The sequence below is a fragment of the Nanorana parkeri genome, unplaced genomic scaffold (genome assembly GCF_000935625.1).
Source record: "Nanorana parkeri isolate BGI_ZX_2015 unplaced genomic scaffold, ASM93562v1 scaffold322, whole genome shotgun sequence".
NCBI classification, from domain to species: domain Eukaryota; kingdom Metazoa; phylum Chordata; class Amphibia; order Anura; family Dicroglossidae; genus Nanorana; species Nanorana parkeri.
The window spans coordinates 268,653-289,009 of record NW_017306590.1 but is presented as its reverse complement, the minus strand read 5'-3'; the positions used below and the strand labels follow the sequence as shown (position 1 = coordinate 289,009).

At 43.6% G+C, this 20,357-nt stretch overlaps 1 protein-coding gene across 1 annotated transcript in view; it reads left to right on the top strand.

Annotated features, from left to right (window-relative positions):
- COMTD1 (catechol-O-methyltransferase domain containing 1) overlaps nucleotides 1–20,012 on the top strand; it is a 20,833-nt gene extending 821 nt beyond the window's left edge. Inside the window, exons 2-6 of the mRNA XM_018558154.1 lie at nucleotides 2,026–2,153; nucleotides 4,567–4,666; nucleotides 6,582–6,695; nucleotides 9,397–9,533; nucleotides 19,853–20,012. Of these exons, the coding sequence (XP_018413656.1) occupies nucleotides 2,026–2,153; nucleotides 4,567–4,666; nucleotides 6,582–6,695; nucleotides 9,397–9,533; nucleotides 19,853–20,005 (632 nt within the window). The 3' untranslated portion in view covers nucleotides 20,006–20,012. The remainder of the gene's footprint in view (nucleotides 1–2,025; nucleotides 2,154–4,566; nucleotides 4,667–6,581; nucleotides 6,696–9,396; nucleotides 9,534–19,852) is intronic.
- Nucleotides 20,013–20,357: the final 345 nt, after the last annotated feature.

Here is a 20,357-nt window from a genome sequence, read left to right as displayed (position 1 = left end):
CATAAATATTACTTGTAAATTATTCATATATATATATATATATATATCAATCAATTTTTTTTAATTTAATTAAAGTTCGGCTTTAACTGAGGCAGAACTCTGGGCAAAAGTGGTCTTAACCCTTGCAGTGGAGCTACCTCTGCACTGCAAGGGTTAATGCTTGTTTTTCTCTAGGTGCTAAAAAAAAGTTATACACACCCAATCCTCAGAGCTGGCTCTTAGACCAGACCTTCCAGCCTAAATCCCCCTCCGCTGCAGCAGTGTAAGAATACTCGAGTGATCACATCCAAGACAGTGTGTATAGGACTTGAGGACGTTGAGGGATATACCATCACTGCAGCCAAGGAGGAGAAAGGCTTCAGGGGCAAGAGTAGCAGCCAGGATCAGGTGAGTACTGGGTGAAGATCGAGTGAGTACAACGTTTTTTTTTAGTACCTAAACAAAAATGAATACTTCACCTTTGCATTGCTGGGGTTGTATGGGTAAAGAACACTTTTGCCCAGAGTTCTGCTTTAAGCACAGAGGAAATAATCTTCACCACTAACAAAGAATTTTTGTTTACTGTGTCTCTGGTACAGATTTTTCCTCACTTCCTGCCTGGTGAAACTGTGACAGTAAGTAGGGAAACCCTCTTTAAAGGAGCCCCAGATAGCAGTGAAAAGTCAACAGGAGTTGTAATTCTTCACCATCTATTCAAAACTAAAAAACGTTTTGGCTGGACTTACATTTGAAATGTTTATTTGTAAAACACAGATTGTGCACATATACAAACATAAAACAACAATATAAACCAGGATAGGGATGTTCAAATATTTACATATTCTTAAGAAGCTTTAAAATTGCCCTCACTGACCTCTACAGGCACTGTGGAACAGTTTATCCTCAAATAGCAGCACTAAAGTCATTCAAGTTGGGTTGCCAACCCCCCCCCCCCCCCCCTCTTCCCCCATGGCCTTCCCACTGTAAAAAACACATAAATACAATAAATCCAAAACCATTAGAGTTTCTAGGGATGCATGTAACAATACTTATATGTTGGTACTCGCCGAGTACTGATACCGGTACTTCCACTAGCATGTAGCCGGCTTCCTGGCCAATCAGGAAGCCGGGCGGCCGGTTAGAGGAAATCCCCCTCTGACCGGAAGTTCCAGTATCCCGGGTAAGTATCGGAGCGTTTGGTACTCGTACTTGCCTAAAGACTCGGAATTGGTACCGATACTAATATCGGCATCGGTGCATCCCTAATAGTTTCCCTTTAAATTTTTACCTAAAGCTACAAGAACGTGGCATTGCAGTCCCGAGCCTACTCTCCTCTTCGGGTTTACATTCAGATAGGTCCTTTTTTGGGTGTCCACATCACTGCCTGTGTGACGGACAACGATCCTATGTTGGCTGGCGGGGCCCATCTGCAGCACTGGCTTAGCGATTGCCCCCCACCCAGAAACAGTGTGAGGGACCTGGAAGGCGGACTTTGGTAAGTATAACTTATTTTACCAGGTAAGAAATAAAAAACCTTGTAGGATGGGTTAGATGCATAACTCTGGGCTGTAATCAGAATTGTCTGGATTCTAAATTGCTAGATTGTCCATCTATCAGACATACAGTATCTTTATGGATATAGCCAATCATTTTGTTAATTTTCTTAATTCTTCAACCTTCCTGAAATGCAGTGACATGTGTAATGGATGTTTGGAGCTAAACATAGACAGAAATCAAATGATCCAGTTTGCAGACCTTTTATATGTGGCATTCTTGCACCTTAACTTACCCAGAGTTATGAAAGCTGTCCACCAGCAAGGACAGACCTTACTTTCAGAGCAGCTCAGATCAATACCCCAAAATTAAGGGATTTTACTACAATCATCCTCAGACCTCATCTGATCCACTGCTACTGCAGACTCTTCTGATAAATGTAATGGTCACCAACCACGACTGACTTAGAAAACTAGAAGCATACTGTATATAATAGTGATAATTTAGGCATGTATAGTTATATTACCCAAGTGTTTTTGTGTGTGTTTATAGGCAAAAAATATTTTATGTACAGAAGGAAAAAGTCGCAAAAAGTATTTGATGGACAGGATGACCCGCGTAGAGAATACTTGCTCCGGCTCTCCCTCAGAGAGCACCCATCTGCCAAGAAGCTGAGACAGGTATGGAAATGAGAAATAGCTGTGTGATAAGGATACGGCATTCTAAGCAAAATGAAATCTAATCATAGGTTGTTGTTTAGCTGCCCTTCTGATCAGCCTGCTTTCATTTGGTGGAGCGCTGAGATTTCATTGGGAGATATTCAACATACTAGACAAGAAGGAATAGCAAGCCATCAATGTATGGTCAAGCTTGGTGGAAACTGAAGCTCATCTCTGGGCAAAACAAAGTTTTATTCCCCTAAGTCAGGGGAGGGCAAACTGTGGCCCTCCAGCTGTTGTGGAACTGCAAATCCCATCAGGCACTGCAAGAGTGGGGCTTTAAGGTTTAGACCCTAACCCTACCTGGATGACATTTAGCTTGCTACCACACTGTGCATAATTAACAATTGCCATGTCTTTTTTTCCCCATAAAGTACTGTTTTCATCTTTTTCGCCTCTCACTGCTACTGGTCTCCTCAATTCCTTTACAGCCACTTTCTGTCTACATCCAGTCACTCCAGCATCACCTGCACATCTTTACCTTGGACCTGCTTACTGATAGTGACAACGGTGCACCATGCTTGGTCTATGTGCATCGGCATGGCCACTTGTACTCTTTATCGGGAGCATGTGTGACGGGATGACAACATTGAAACACAATTGGCCTTTGTCAACCCATAACAGGAGTAACTGAACAAGGGATTTGTTTAATGAAAACTGGACATTTAAGCTTGAAGACACGTTTTAAAATGATGTTAATATGAAAGTTTATATGAGATTTAAGTGATAGGGTTTCCATATACTTTAACACCATTAAAGCAGTGCGTGCTTTCATAATAATAAAGCATACCGAGCACTAAAAGGCAATATTCATATATAAAGGCAAAATAGATATCACTTATTGCAAACTGCCCATTCCCCATCTAAAAGTCTCACCCAAATGATAATTATAAGATGTCTGCTATCTTCAGGTGCCATGTTTTGATTTGGTTACTCAGGCCTGAGTTTTCCTGACTTCATTGCTAAGATCCACACAGTGCCCCGCCCCGTCCAATGTAAGTGACCTTTCTGGCCACCAAGGCAGTCTCCCAGGACAGTGGAAAGGCATTTAGAGGGGCTTAGCATTGAAATCGGGGAAGATCAGGTTCTGTGACAAAATGAAGCTAAACAAAATAGGCTTTTCTAGTTATAGTCAGTCTTAGGCAGAACTTTTGGCTGAGGTTGACTTTAGGGTGATGTCAGACAGGAGATATGATTTGCAGTGCTTCTATTAATATAATAATGCTGCATATCTAACTCCACCCTCCTTCCCCTCCCCGTAGAGCGGGCTGGGGAACCTCCGGCCCTTCAGCTGTGGTGAAACTACAAATCCCGTGATGCATTGCAAGATTCTCACAGCCTCAGGCATGACTCAAAGACAGATGCATCATGGGATGTGTAGTTTCACTGCAGCTGGAGGGCCAGAGGTTCCCCACCCCTGCCTTAGATGCTGAAGGCACAAGAAGTGCGCCACTACAAAATGAAAGGGGACATTTCTATTCTTGTCCCACAGGCTTGGCCCACTGTTGTCAGTACAATGTGCACCAACAGCAGTGGAACATGCCCTGAAAAATGCCATGCAGCCATCGCTTGCATGTAGACAAGGAAGAGACTGCAGAAGATCAGCAGTGCTGAGATGCAACAAAGAATGAAAACAGCAAAAACAAGTATCTCTTATTTTAAAACAAAGCCAATTGTTTAATATACATTGAGGGGAATTTATCAAAACTAGAGCAGACAAAATGTGGAGCAGTTGTCCATGGCAACCAATCAGCTCTCTTCAGTTTGTTCAGTTAAGATTTGAAAATGAAAGAGAGAAGCTGATTGGTTGCCATGCAAAGCTGCTCCAGATTTTGTCTGCTCCAATTGTGATAAATGCCCCTCATAGTACATTAGCACACCAAATGGCATTCAGTTGTGGTGTACAGTTCCTTTAAGGCAGTGGTCCCCAACCCCCGGGCCGCCGTACTATGAGGTGAGTGGAAATCACTCATGTCATAGTTCTCCTTTAAATTATTAAATCAAAACAATCTAAAATATAAACAATCAACGTCCCCTCCTCAGCGGGCCACGGTAAAATGATCAAACGTTGACCGGTCCGCAGCGATAAAAAGGTTGGGGAGCACTGCTTTAAGGGAAAGCAGTCTTCATTTATATCAATGGGAAACTGATCTAGCTCAGTGGGAGTTAAGACTCGTCATGTTTCTCTAATAAAAAAGTGCTGAATGTCAGCTCTCTGGTCTGACATCTGCATTAGGTATTCATGACACATTTCAGGTAGGCGTTTAATCAGCATGCTTAACTTTTAATAATGTACCTTGGAAAAATGCATGACAGCTTACTCCTATTAAAACCAAAACAAATCTTGTAAAGTAATGATGATTTGTGTTTTCAGCATCTTTCAAGGATCACTCCCCAGGATATAAGCAGCGATGCCATCCAACTATTGGCGAACCTGGCTAAAACAATTAAATCTAAGAAGATTTTAGAAATGGGTGAGGATACATAGAATATTGCCAGAAGATATAAATAATAAATCAAACCCACACACTATTGCGGCTGATTTACCATGGGAGTTATGAATCTTCACACAATAGATTCACAATAGAGTGAGTAGTCACTTCAATTTTCCATTCATGTGCAGATGTAAGCAGTAAACAGGATTTTGCTTTTTACATGATTGGATAATTAAAGTGAATATACACACGGTGAGGTAAATTTACTAAGACTGGAGCAGACACAATCTGGAGCAGATGTCCATGTCAAGCAATCGGCATTTAGCTTTCATTTTAGCGCTTAACTGAACAAACTGAAGAGAGAAGCTGATTGATTACTGTGGGCAACTGCTCCAGATTCTGTCTGCTCCAGTTTTAGTAAACCCCCCTCCAATGTAATGTGTAAAGGTTCTCAACTCCTTTAGTACATCAGCCTCAATATTTTTTCATTACTGCTGTGCTTGTTTGCTTAGCTCTCTTGCATGGCCTCTTTTCATGTGTTGCCTTGCTCATTTCCTTCCTTACACTGGAACGTTCTTATGTTCACATCTTTCATGAAGAATCTCATCAGAACATTTGATAATGCCATCAGAGAGTTGACATTTGAAACCTTGTTTGGTTTGGACATTCGATTTTGGAAAGAATGGAGTCTCCCAAAGGAAAACCATTCACTATTACAACTCCATCCAACTCCTTTGATTATTTTCATTACTGCAGTCAAAAATGATCATCGACTTGATCCCATTATCTAGTAGAAAATGAAATGAACAAACTATACAAATTGTGTTTAATGAAATTCTACTGGTGTCTGGCCAGCTTTAGTATCATGTACCTTAGTCCTAAAGTTGATGCCATCTATCAGATACACTTTCTTATAGTGTGGATCCTCTCTGTTACATACCCAGTCATACAGTCTGATTCACTTGTTCCCTTGTATTAAGTACCTTGATCTGATTGTTCATCCTCTCTCATTTCTATTGTTGTTTTCCTCCACCACATACCGTCTGTGATGGTATAAATCTCTTCTGTCATATTTCCTGTGTTGTAATATTGACTTCCTCTTGCACACTCTATATGGAACAAATACCCATTATCATTTGCCCTAAATTAGATTATTGGTTTTCTTAGATTTAGACTTAAATAATATGATTCCTTCTTTTGTAACCTCTTGCACACCCTATGCTGGTGCTTCTCAATTCCAGTAACCTTAACAAGGTGATGAAGTTAGACTATCCCTAAAATAAAATTGTTGTTATTTTCTCAAGCCAGCAATACCAATTAAAACACCAGAGCAAGGCAATCTTGAAAACATGACCTTTTGGGGGTACGTGAAGACTGGAGTTAAAGAGGAACTTAATTTTGGAAGCTGCGGCCAAAAAAAGGCAGGCAAAGAGCAAAGACCATTTTTTCCCCTGGACTACCAGAAGCTGATCTTTTCCCCATTGGAGGCCCACCATGTCCTGTTCTGCACTGTGTTTCTGTGTGGAGCCAACTATCTTGGTAGAGGCAGGGCTTTCTTCCTCATATTAGAACCTCCAACAGTGATCAGCACATAATGACATCACCAAATCTCCTGACTTTATCAATCAAAGGCCCAGTGTCTTAGATCTCACACTGTATGTGTACAGCTATGACACTGTAAGCACAGGAGTGCCCAGGCACCATCACATACCACTGCTGTTTATCAGAATGAATTCCAGACAAAGGTACATTTTTCAGGGAATTTGTTATGCACAATTTACTATTCTCCATTTCGCTATAATATAGTGAATCACGAATTCAGTTCCACTTTAAGAAACACTTTTCTATGTTGTCCACTCCAAGATTCAAATGTAGCTAACTACTTTTATAAAAGTACATATGAGTAACATGTTTTACTTCACTGCTAACCAGCACTGTCTTTTGTTTTGCTAAGGGTGGAGCTATGGCTACAATCCATTAATCATGGCATTGGTCCTGCCATCTGATGGAAAGCTTGTTGCAAATGTGCGAGACAAAGAGGATGTCAGCTGTGCAAGTGAATACTGGAGTGAGGTACCACATAACAATGCTTGCTTCTGACAGTGGACTGTTCAGGTTCATTTAAAATATTAAGGTGTATATAAACCCTAACAATTACCTTTTCTTGTTTGCTATCTTTTGGACTGTTAAACATACAATTGAAAGCATTTTGTTATAACGATTCAATAAAATATATAACTATATGTTGAGCCTGCCAGAAATCCAGTGAGCTGTTAACTTCCTTTTCTCTTTGCCTCTGATGCACTAGTACCTGATAGCATTGTCTCCTACCCCCATGATATGGCGATAAGAGCTGTAGTCCCAAGACACTTCCTGTCCTAGGGTGAGAACGCTTCTCCTCCATAGACACAGTACACTTAGGCCTGGTTCACACCTGGGCGTTTTATATCGTGTTTTCTAGCGTGTTCCTACGCGCTATAAAACGCTCAACATGTGAAAACCAATGATTGCCTATGGGCATGGTTCCCACCTGGGCGTTTTACAGCGCGTGGGAATGCGCTGCAAAACGCCCTACGCCCAAAGAAGTACAGGAGCTTCTTTGGGGCGTATTTGCCGCGCGTATCCATTAGGATACAGCTGGATAGCCCTCATAAACGCGCGTTTGTTGCGAGTTTTTTTTACTGCGAATCATGGTAAAAACACGCGGCAAACGCGCATATTCGGTACGCCTAGGTGTGAACCAAGCCTAAGAGAGTTGTTGTCACTCTAGAACAGCAAGTGTGTTACTCTCAGGATCATCAAGTGAAAATAAAGAAAAGAAATCCTGAAAACTAATGTGGGCACCTCATCTATGGTCTGGTAAGTTGCAATATTTGAAGGGCCTCAAAATTGGGGGAACTTATCCTTTAAATGTAAAACAGAAAAGAAAAATGAAATTATTGCTGGTAGAAATTTTGATTGGTCGCTTTGGGAACGAGTTCCTCTCTTATTTGGTTTCAATATGCCTATGAATTTTGCCCCTGATGAAAGTCAGTCTGCTGCATTAAAGAAAATGGACATCCACATGTCGTGGATCACAGTTTTTTTTGGGAATGTGTAAAGTAGATATGCTTTACTCATTATGCTCATGTGTAAACAATAAGAGACGGTCACAAAGCTACTGTTGTACTCTCTGTTTGGAAAGCCCAGAAGTATCTGCAAAATCCATGTCATGGGTTCACCCTGGTGTGAATGTGTAGAATAAAGATTTTATATATAAATATTTACAAAGATAACTAAATTGTCTTGTTTTTCTTCCAAATATTTTTTATTATGGTACCTTGGTAATTCAAGTTCAATAGTTCTAAAAAATAAACTGGATAATTGTATCTGTTTCACAGAGGGCTACTGATAACTAGTATCCTTGGCACTGGTGATAGTTAAAATAGATAACCAGTAAGAAAATTGGAAAAAATAGGGTTTATACATTTATATACACATATATAAATGTAGAGAATTGATATATAAATATATGAGAATGTAGAGAATTGATATATGCATATATCAATTCTCTACATTTCTCGGATAGGCATTGTATTTTTCATGAATTGAATTCAATTTTAACTATTTATTATTTGTATGTTTAAATAAATGTTGATATTTTTACATATATCTTTATATATGCATGGTCTGTTATACCTCTCCGCAAAACCCTATTTTTTCCAATTTTCTTACTCAACGTATCCTAGGGGGAGAGGAGAAATTACGGGGTGAGTGAAAAACACTCATCCCCATAATTCAAGCCGTCCTGTGTCACTAAAGCTCTATTGATTGGGAACTCGGCGAACACATACCGCCAATCGCTGACTTCCTGACTGTCAGTCACCGCACCCCGCAGGGATTCCGCCAGCCTTCTCTGATCCTCCAGCACTGACTGGAGGAACGGATGGACAGGGGAGGAGGCGGGCACAGCTGGCTCTGTCTCTAGAGAGGCAGAGCCATCAGTCAGCCAGCGGGGTGGATCCCAACAGCTGCGGCACGGCTCTGCTGAGTTTTGTGTCACCGGAGGACATTAATATATGTCCTCCCATGACCCTGAAGAGAACTATGGGCAAAAAAGGTTGCCCCATAGTTCTCCTTTAAAGAATCTTTGCCAATCCTTGTCCAGGTAACCCTAGCATTAACCGTCCAGGGGTGCAAGAAGATTTATTGGCATTGTTTTATAATCTCTGCCTGTCATTTCTGCAGCCAGATTAAAACATTCTTAACCTAGTATGTCCAGGGTTTTTCTACTTTAACTCCTTCTGCAGCCACACTAGCAAAGTACATGATGCTTCCAGGTATGGGGATGCAAGTGACCTCTTACCATGATGCAGTGCTTGTGCCTAGTAGCCAGTCGCTAAGGCCCCAGAAAGGGGTGAGGCTTCTGTTCCGTTTGAGCTCCAACACCAGCCTACATACATCAGGTATTTTTGTAGTAGTTGCAACAGAGAAAGGACAGGTGTACTTTACAAAAGTATTATATTCAACAAAGTCATGAAGAATTTTATGGCAGCTGCAATAAAATCTTGATTGTATAGTGATAGTCACACATATGATTTACAATATTTTTATAAGTTGTAAAACTATTTAATCATTTAATGGCTACCTCCTTATTCAGAGTTTTGAGTAAGAGCCTATAAGACTAACGTCAAACAGGTTTGTCTAGTTAAAGGATGGTCAGATGAGTGTGAATAAGTTGTGTTTAATGGTTTCAGTGCTTTAAATTGTTAACATTTTTGTCTCTCTAGATGACCTGCTCTCTATTGGAGAAGCTGGCACATTTGACTTGATTTCCATAAATATGGCTCATCAACAGAATTGCAGAAAATGCTATGAAAAATGTCTGCGTCTCTTGAGGAGTGGAGGAATACTAGCCATAGATGGGGTATGTTAATGTACCTGTGCTGTAACCATATACCTTATCATTTTGATTAATAAGAGTGTTAATTCCAGAAGATGGCAAAAAGTTCAACTTTAGAGAAAAAAATGGTGTCACTGTTCTTATGGTTACCAATGCCATCCATCCAGTTGTGTTGTTTGGAAAACACCAGAGCACACTTTTTCACTTCACTGAAACCAAAGGTTCCAAACTAAACGTAGATTTATATATTTTTATTTTAAAATTTGTTTCTGTAATATTTCTGAAATGCGCGAGTCACTAAGATCCACACCTGACCTATCCTTTTCAGCTATTTGCAGAGGACTTTTTCAGTCAGAATTGCTAAAGACAGCAAGTTCAAAAGCAGAATGTTGCGAATGTGTCCCTTGTAATTACAAAATAAGATGTAGTAACAGGATTGCATTCTACCACCATGACAGGAAGCACAGGTTCATGGGGGTATGAGGTTGTGACATGACACCTACATAGTTGAGGGTGAAGTTGTGGCTTAAAGGGTGAAGTGAAGGAGATTGTTGGTGCAACAGCTCCACGTTTGATCTGCCAGCATGATGGCAGTAGGGCCTGAGGACCACAGGTAATGCTGTGGCAAAGACTGATGTCATGGCTGCTGCAGTTGAGTGCCTTTCCACTTTCATTTGCTGCAGGTGTGAGTTTCAAGCCTAGTATGCATGGACCGCATGTGATAGATAAAAACCTAAAGTTAGAGGTAATCTTGTGATAGAGCAGATCAGTCTCATTCTCCTTCAGAAAAGTCTATGTGACAGGTTTACAGTCCTGTGTGTGTTTGGCTGGGCAGCAAACTGCAACAGTTTGCAAGGTTTTAAGACAGATTTATTACTAAAGTTGCTACATATTTTCCCTCTAAACAGATACAGAATTATAAAGTGATTGAGCTCAGGATTTATTATGTTGCAGTACTACTTTAGAGCAGCCGAGGAAGCAAATAACAAATCTTACAAATTGCCTCACTGCCCCTGTTTAGCATTGCTTTGCCATGTGATAGAATAGATAAATGCCTCCCCATATAGTTTGCAAAGTTGTAATTTGCTCTTCTGCTAGTTTTCATGTGCCAGGGGAAACGGTAAACAGTGTACTTAGTACTTGCAGTTCATCCACTCTTGGTTGGTAAACCTGCTCCTAATCTTGATTTGTGTTACCAATAGGCACAGTGTGCCTCACAACTACACCATTACCTACTATAAGCCTGATTTATGTAAACTGAAGCAAAAGTAAAGCTCTTGCCTATAGTATGTGTTTGCCTTGTTTCATTGTAAGGTTTTCCCCCCAATTTTTAACAGTGTAGGGGGTATAGCATAGTGTCCAGAGTGGGGAAGTGTGAAATATATAATTGTGCAGTATAGTGTACAGAGTGAGGCACCGTAAAGTATAAACATACAGCACAGTGTGCAGAGGTCTGCAGTATGTAACATAGGGCACAGTATACAGAATAAAGAGTTTTGGAGTTTATAACATACATCATAGCATACAGAGTGGAGAGATGTTTTTACTGTATATAATGAAATAAACAGTTGAAATTAAATGACCATCTTGACATTATAAACCAGAATTTTCCACTTGCTGCTTTATCTACAATCTGAAAATATACCATTAAATGTAGACTTAAAGAATTATAAGAAAAACTGTTGATTTGTTTATGGAATGCTGTAAATTAGGACTTATATCAACATAATACATTTTTTGCACAAGTGTACATTCACTGTACTAGCATTGACTGCTACCCAGAGTGAAGTCACTGTTTGAGGTCTGGGAAGCTAAAGCAAGAAAATAAAGTTTTCTTTACATCTCAATTTACCACGATGGTCCATATTCTGCAGTTAGGATTTATTTATTTATTTTCATATTAAATGTTTATTGAAGGTTTTCAAAATATAACAATAACAAAAATACAATACAGTGTGTACATACATATAGACTATCACATTACATATAATACCAAAGGGGGAGGGGGTAGGTTACACCAGGGAGGCAGGGGAACTGGGTATTCCCCTGGTCAGGGTATTTTGGAGTAAGTAAGGCTCAGCGTGTTCATTCACATGGCGAAACACTGTGAGACATATACATATACGTATTCGGAACCCCCTGAGGGGGCCATTAGTCAAATTATAGAAGAAATAACATGTTAGGATGGAGTATGAGACGCCAACCGGTTATGCAAAATTAACAGGGAGAATATGAAAAATAAATAAGACAGAATAGATAAATAAATAGATCAGGACAGGTCATGTGGACAACATTTTGTGAAAGTGCTGTAGTTATCATTACTAGAGTGATGTAGTTCCTCCATCAGTCGCAGGTAATCTACCTGTGTCAGCCAGTCCGCCACAGTGGGTATTTGGGTGGATCGCCAGTGTTTGGTGATAAGAGCTTTTGCGGCATTAAGCATAAAGGGAATCACCGTCTTTTTATAAGAGCGCAATGAGAGGGGGTTCAGATGGAAGAAGCACAGCCAGGGGTCCATGGGCGCAGGTATGCCGCTAATAGTGGAAATGAGACGGGTGATATCACCCCAGAACCGTTGTATGAATGGGCAATCCCACCATAGGTGAGCATACGTGCCTCTTGCACCGCATGATCTCCAGCACAGTGGGGAATTTGCCCGGCTGATGGCATGAGTAGTGATGGGGACCTGATACCACCTCGAAGAGTTTAAAGTTTACTTCCATCATATGGCTATCTGGTGAAGCCAAGGAACACATGTGCAACACTTTGGGGGGGGGGATAAGGGTCGTTGGAGTTCTTGTTCCCATTTCCCAAGGTATGGTGGGGGCAGATCACCCGCGAAGTTTGACAAGATCTTATAGATGACAGATAGACCATGGCGTGTGGTGGTCGATGACCCTAACAGTGACTCAAAGGGCAGGAAGTTTGCTCTCGTTCGGAGGGGCTTCTGAAGAGACACGACAAAGTGTTGAAGTTGCCTATGTCTCCAGAAGTCCATCGGATGGGTGCCCCATTTATCCCTCAGGTCCTGGAGAGAGCGAAGTGAGGTCCCTCGGAGGACATGTTCTAAGCGTAAGCAGTCAGTGTCCGTCCATGTCGAAAAGAGAGGGTCATTATTACCAGGGGGAAGAGATTCGAACCCGCTATGGTCATTAGAACTGAGTTGTAAGGCCAGCTGTGTGCTTTATGTAGGCGGTCCCAGGTTGTAAGGGTAGCTAGAGTGAGAGGGGAGATCAGAGGGGATAGGGTCCGCATATCGGGTGGGGTCCAGACACAGTCTGAGAGTCGGGGGTTGCTCAAGTCTGCTTCTAATGTCCCCCACCCGTCCGAGGGTCACGGACATAGAAAAGGATGTCGTCCGCACATGCCGCGATTTTGTACTCAGTAGTGGGGGAAGATATGGCATGAATGTTAGGATTATTGCGTATAGTGGCTAAAAGGGCTCAAGGGATAGAGCAAACAACAACGGTGAGAGGGGGCAGCCCTGGCGCGTGCCATTGTGCAGCGAAAAGGAGGGGGACAGCATGCCGTTCACCTTAACTCTAGCTGTTGGAGAGGAATATAGTGCGGAGATCCACACCAGCATCCGGGGGCCAAGGCCCACGGAGGCTAGCGTGGAGAACATGAATCCCAAGTCCCCTCTGTCAAACGCCTTTTCGGCGTTTGTGGACTAGAGTAGGACTGGGGAGTTCAGTGTATGGGCTAGGTGAATAAGTGATACGGATTTGAGGGCGCTGTCTCAGGCCTCCCTCCCTGGGACGAAGCCCACCTGATCCGGATGTATCCATGTATCCGGGTAAAAGTGGGCTAAGTCGGGAAGCCAGGATCTTAGCGTACAACTTGGTGTCCACGTTCATTAGCGATATGGGGCGGTAGCTAGAGCAGCAAGCTGGGTCTTTACCCGGTTTGGGCAGGATAGTGATGTGGGCAAGTAACGATTCCGGTCTGAGAGGGGAGGTGGCATCAATGGAATTAACATAACTACAGAAATTGGGAGCTAATTGAGTCTGAAATCGCTTGAAGTATAATAGGGGGAATCCGTCCGGGCTCGGGCTTTTGCCTAAAGGGGTGGATTGGATCGCTCGTTCCATTTCAGCTATAGTGATGGGGGATTCTAAGGCAAGTAGGGCGTCAGTTGGCAACGTAGGTAAACCCGCTCTTTGTATGTAGTCCGCGATTCTATTAGTAAGATCAGGACTTAAGTGAGGCTGCGAGGGGGGATTGACCTGGTACAAGTCCTGGTAAAAGTCATGGAATGCTTCGGCTATGTCAGTGGTAAGATGGGTCATAGAGTCTGTTGCAGTCTTGATTTTGGGGATGAAGGTGGCTGAGCGTTTAGGGCCTAGTGCTTGAGCTAACAGTCTACCTGGCTTGTTACCTTGAGCATAGAATTTCTTATTTATAGCAGCAAAGGCTTGTTTAGTGTCCGATTTCAGCAGCTCTTTAAGTTGTTCCCTTCTGAAGGTGAGTGTTTGATACGTAGAGCAATCAGATGTAGCCTTATGAGAAAGTTCTAAAGAGTGTATATCGGAAAGCAACAATTGTAGCTGCGCAACACGATCCTTTTTTTTCTTGGAGCCCATGGCTATCAGTGTGCCCCGGATCACTGATCACTGATTTGTGAGCTTCCCAGAGATCATGCAGCGCCCTGCGTACAGTATTAAGGTGTGATTTAGGATTGCAGGTGTGGCCCGCAGATGTATCCATGGGGGGTCCCCCGATATCATTAGGTGGCCAGAACGAAAGCTGCGTAGTTTACCTCGTATTTTTCTGAAATAGGAAGCTGGTGAGGAATTCGGACAATAAACGTTCGCCAAAGTAGAAATAACACCATACATTTCAACATGGAGAAACAGAAATCTGCCTTCCGGATCCACTAGTCTGTCAGTGACCGTGAAGGGGACATCCTTCCCAAATCCTATGGCGACCCCACGCCCCCTTTTAGTAGGAGACGTGCAGTGATACCGCGATTCGCGGTAAAGTTGCGCGACCGTCGCGCGATTCCAAAGGCTACTTGGCTGTATCCCAATGGGAAAATGCCCTACAAAACGGCCCAAAGTAGTCCCGGGACCTTTTCAGGCGTGGGCCGTTTTGTAGGGCGTTAGGGACGGGCGGAAATATGCCAAGGTGGGAACGAGGGCATTGACTACAATGCAATTTATATTTTTGACCGTTTTGTAGAGCGTTCGTCGAGCGTAGAACGCCCTACAAAACGGTCAGGTGTGAACAAGGCCGAAGACCTCTTATATGTCACCAAACGGAGAGACGCCATCATGGATATGGAATGAGATGTGACCAAAATATCCAGTAACCCAGACCAAGGGTAAGAACCACAAAGGGGAGGGTGGGAGAACAAACTGGGGGGGACAGAGACATCAACACGATGGTAATGGTAAGCGAATAAGATAAAAATACCACTCATAAGGTAACATAGGCTGAGAATCATAACAAACCGCATTGAGCATAAAGAAATCTACAGATTGATTGCTAGACATAGAATCACATCCGATATGCCGGGCTACTCCTGAGCAAACCATTATCCCGGTACTCAATGCGTCATAAATGAGAAAATGAGGAGCAAAAATGAAAAATAACAAAACAGTACCAGGACCGTAGGCCGTGGAGTCAGGGAGAGTCTAGAGCTGGGAGCCCGTAGTCTAGTGAGGATGACAGAAAGACCGCAACTGGCGGGACATGAAGAAGGGTCAAAACGGCTGCATTGAAGGAACAGAAAATAAAAAAATAAAATCAAAACTTGGATTCTCAGGAGCCATTGAGATGGGCATCAGACGTACACAGCCTCTCAAGGCACGCCAAGTCACTGGGCGTCTGCCGCGGAGGGACGAGCTGCAGATTGTCGCCTAGAGGCGCGACGCTGCTTAGGGGGTGACTGGTGCCATTGAGAGGTAGGAAGCGGGGTCCATCGAGGAGGAGGGTCGGCCCAGCCGGGCAGGTCAGGTGGCGGGATGTCCAGTTTTCCGCAGAAATCCTTGAGGTCTTCTGGGAAGAGGAGGACAGCAGAGCGACCCAGTTGAAGAAGGGGTTTCAGAGCCCGGCGTCTGGACAGGGTCTCAACCGCGAGATCGGGAAAAATGCGCAGGCTGGCCCCATCCAAGTCTACTTCAGCGAGATCTCTCAGGCGTTCGGTCACTAACGCCTTTTCTGTGTAATAGTGAAGCGAACAATTACATCCCTGGGTTGCTCACCTGCTCCTGATTTGGGGCGAAGAGCTCTGTGTGCCTGGTCAAACGGCATGGGTGAGGTAGGTGGGCGTCCCAGGATGCCGTTGAAAATGCCGCGAAGTGTATCTCCCAGGTCCGCATCTCTTGTGGCTTTGGGTAGGCCTCTCACTCGTAGATTGTTGCGGCGGTTCCGGTTTTCTTGGTCCTCCAGCTTGTACAGCGTAGAGTGCATAGCCAGGTCCGCGGTTATACTGCATGCCCGTAGTTCTTGGATAGCTTGAGCATGGGCGTCCAGTCTGTTTTCGACCTCCTCGACCCGGGTCAGAACGTGTGTCACCTCAGCCTTTACTGATGATATTTCGGATTTTAATGAATTTTCGAGGCGCTCGAACATCGTGGCCAGGTCCGACTTACTGGGCAGGGTCCGAGCCAGGGTTGCCACGGACATCTCTGATCCCTGGTCCGAGTCTTGGGATGCAGAGGAGAAGGCTGGCGACGGAGAGCGATCCGGTGGCTGGGCTCCTGTTGGTGGCAGGCCCGAGCCCGAGTCGCGGCCTCTGGAGGGGCGTCTCGCCATGCGGTTCGGAGGGGAGGCCGTTTGAGACCACAAGCGCTTGATGGTGCCGCGGCTGGGTTGTTTGCCCGAGTCTTTCTGGCGTGGGGTCCTGCCCATAGTTGTGAGGTGTAGATGGCGAGGAACTGGAGCCGCAGTGTGGGTCAAATGAGTGGTGGTAAAGCAGGATTTACACGGGGTGGTAGATGGAGCTCAGCTCAGACATGTCCGCTCGGCAGCATGCGCAAACCACGCCCACTGCAGTTAGGATTAAAATGCAACTCTTTGTTCATGTGCCATATGTAAGAAACAAAGCATGGGTATTGTGAGGCACTGGCTGGCAGGATTGTGGACGGTGTAACCTAGGTTTTTCACATACACATCGAGAGGGCTCCAGGGTTTGTGACTGATATAGAGAAAACAACATTTTTGTTTTCTCAGAATCTTAATACGTTCTATTCTGGATCATAGAGCCAACGTTTTGCAGAGCTTTGGCTAGCAATAGAACTCCATTCCTAGGTCCACAACTGCATCCTGGTAGCAGGAAAATGCGGTCTGGGGATATAGTTGAAGCAGAGCCTGACCTGCCATTATGGAAGAAAAAGCTGTCAGCTTAAAATCTGAAGCTTACAGCTTTTTCTCCATTTAGACCAGCTTCTAATAGGTTACACAGCAGGGTAAGCCTCCCCCACTGTGCAACCTGTCTTGGACCGTGCGCTGCCTGTTAAGTCAGTCAGTTGCACCCCCCCCCGACTGAGCACTGCGGGAGGAGAGCGCTGTGAGCGGCCCGCATCTCTCCTCACACACCGCCCAGCCTCCTATCACAGTCCGGCAAAGCGATGTGTGGGCAGAGACAGCCAGTGCTGTCACAGCAGGCTAAGCTCCTCTCGCTCAGCCTGCTGTGACAGTGTGTCAGGAAGGAGACGAGTGCAAACACTCAGCAATCAGTTACATAGTATTTGAGGTTGAATAAAGACATTAGTCCATCAAGTCCAACCTATTAGGATCTCATTCTAGGAGTACCTGTACCCCTGTATATTACGGTCCCTTAAGAAATCGTCCAAAAGTTTCTTGAACAATTCCACATTATTTGCTGAAATCACCGCCTGTGGCAGTGAGTTCCAGACCCTAACTGATCTTACTGTGAAGAACCCCCTTCGCACCTTGTGCTGGAATTTTTTTTCCACCAATTTTAGGTTATGGCCTCTAGTTTTTGTAACGGAGTTAATTTTAAACAGTTTATCGCTAATGTTGCTACCACCATTAAACATTTTGTACATGGAAATCATATCCCCCCTTAATCTCCTCACCTCTAATGTGAACATGTTTAAATTTAGTAGCCTCGTCTCGTAGCTCTGGTCCTCCATACCCCTAATTAGTTTGGTTGCCCTTCGCTGGACTTTTTCCAACTCAAGGACATCTTTTCTTAGTACTGGTGACCAGAACTGGACCGCGTACTCCAGATGAGGTCGAACCAATGATCTATAAAGTGGCAAAATTATAGACTTGTCCCTGCAATACATCCCCTTTTTATTTCAATTGTTTAAACGCCAATTTTTTAACGCCACTTAGCTCCCAGGCACTTTGTTCCCAAGCCCTGTGTGAGCAAGCTCAAAATGAGTGATGCACAGTGATCGCTGAGTGTTTGTAAATAATTGAGGATGGTTACTGTATCCTCAATTATGAATGAATGGGAAGTGATCTACATCACCTCCTGTCCTCATGTTATGAATGAATAGGAACACTCATAGAGGATTCCCGTTCATTGATAAAAGGGGCTGCAGAAAAAGACATTGAGGACTATTTTAAAAGGGAAATATCAGGGGTCTGTTTAGACGCCTAATATTTCCCCAAAGCCCCTTAAAGTAAAATAAAATAAACATATTTAATAAAAAATGAATAAATCAATAAAAATTTATATAAAAAAATTTAAATGTTTAAAAAAATATATAAAAAAAAAATATTTTTTAAAAATTGAAAAAGTTAAAATTAAAAAAAATTCGGTTTCGGCCTGACATTTTTTTAATTTCTGTTTTGATTATTTTGTTTATATAGAGTGCCATAGATACTTGTCATTGAAGTCTCCGTACCATGGGCACTTAGAGGGGACTGATGGCCAGCCTCCTTCCCACTGACTACAGGCCTGGATTAAGGTTTTTAATTGTTGGGGTGGCTAGTACTGTTTCTTATCTTGGACCTAACATTTGGACTCATCTATGGAACTCCTGTATGGGCTTATTTAGCACTATATGGATCGTGGACTAGAAGGACTTATTAACAATCTTATAGATCTCTTGATCAAACACTTTGTGACATGTCCCACTGGTGCCAATCAGTCTGGACTGATTCCTATACACAATAGGCTCCCTGCAGAGATAAATACATCCTCCTCCCTGAACAACCTGCTGATGTAATCAGCCTGCTAGTCCCTTTATCACCAATCCCATTCCTGTTACCCTTTTTCCCCATGTTAGTTTGGACTGATTTTCAGGAATGTTAATTTTGTTAAAATAATGTAATCTTACCTGGGGGAGGTGGGCTGTGTGGGCTATAAAATGTGCTGTTTGTTCAATAAAGGTTTTCCCGCTTCTGCTATAATCAACTCTGGCAGTTTGTTCCAGGGCACAGGGACCTAGCTCTGACGGCGTATCCAGTGGGTGGGCATATAGTGCTAAATAAGCCCGTATGGGAGTTCCATAGATGAGTTCAGATGTTAGCTCCGGGATAAGATACAGTACTAGTCCCACCAGCTATTTAAAACATTAATCCAGTACAGGATCCATTGTCTGTGGGAAGGAGGCTGGCCTTCAGTCCCCTGTGCCCAGAGCATTGAGACTTCCATGACAATACTCATTAGAAATGTGTCTCATGGTAGTGCCATAAATGGCAACAATAGATTCATGTACATTTTAGTGAATCTGTCACAGCTTTGTCTGAGAAAAAAATTTTCACAAAATTGTCTCAAAGATATGACACAATTCTTACTTGTAAGATCATGGCCGCTATGGGGCCCGTGGCACAGGGGGGCCCGGCCAGGACATCCCCCTGATGGCGTCCGTGCGTCTGGGTCGCTATGGCATCTCAGGCTGCTGGCTGTCACTGGCGGCTGCTGAGTCGGTGACAACCAGCAGCTTCAGAGGAGGTGGCCGGGCCCGTCGTCGGCAGCGATGGAGGAAGCGTAGCCCTGCGATCGAGGAGGTGGGACTTGACGATGGGGAGGTAGGGCCCGGCGATCGAGGAGATAGGGCCCAGGGATTGAGGAGGCGGGGCCCACAAGCGATCATGGAGGAGAAGGAGGCGGACAGAGGATTGGAGCAGACAGGTAAGAGGGCTTGACCGCCCACCTGAGACCCTGCAGAGCCCACCATAGCGAGTCACCTTTAGGTGGGCTGTTTGGGTTATCAGGTGGGCTTAACTAGAAATCACAGGGCCCTATACAAAATCTTGCTATGGGGCCCTGTGATTTCGAGTTACGCCCCTGGATCATGGGAATTTTTTTTTAAACACAATCTCTTTAATGTAGCAGCAGTATTTCTTTAATAGCATTGGCAATTCACTGAATGAATTTTGTTGTCCGTTAAATGAAAGTCTTTTCTTCTATTTGGCAGGTTCTGTGCAGTGGAGCCGTCCTGAGAATGAGCCCTAAGGCTGAGAGAGTGCAAGGAATGCATCAGTTGAATGAAGCCATCTTAAGAGACGCTCGCATATTTTTAAGTGTCCTACCTCTTGCTGACGGACTGATGTTATGTTTTAAAATTTGATCCAAAGTTTATTTTTTATCACCTCAAACTAGGTGCTATATATGCCAGCTACCTACTGTGTTATAACAAGCTTCCACGGTGACAAGTGCAGGGAGAAGAATTGAGCTGAGAAATCAGCGTTTCATGATTGCTCAGTTCTCTATCTATAGAGCTAGCATGTGACATCTGCTGTGTCACACACCGACTCGGAAAAGTACATTTTAATGTGCCAATACTTCTTTATGTTTCTAAACCAAGCTAAACCCAAGAACAAAATGTTATATGATGCATCTTACCAGCCCCTTCCAAGTGTGGTTGCTGTATTATTTTGCATTTGATCCATTGATCTTGCCAGAAATGCTGTTACCTTGTT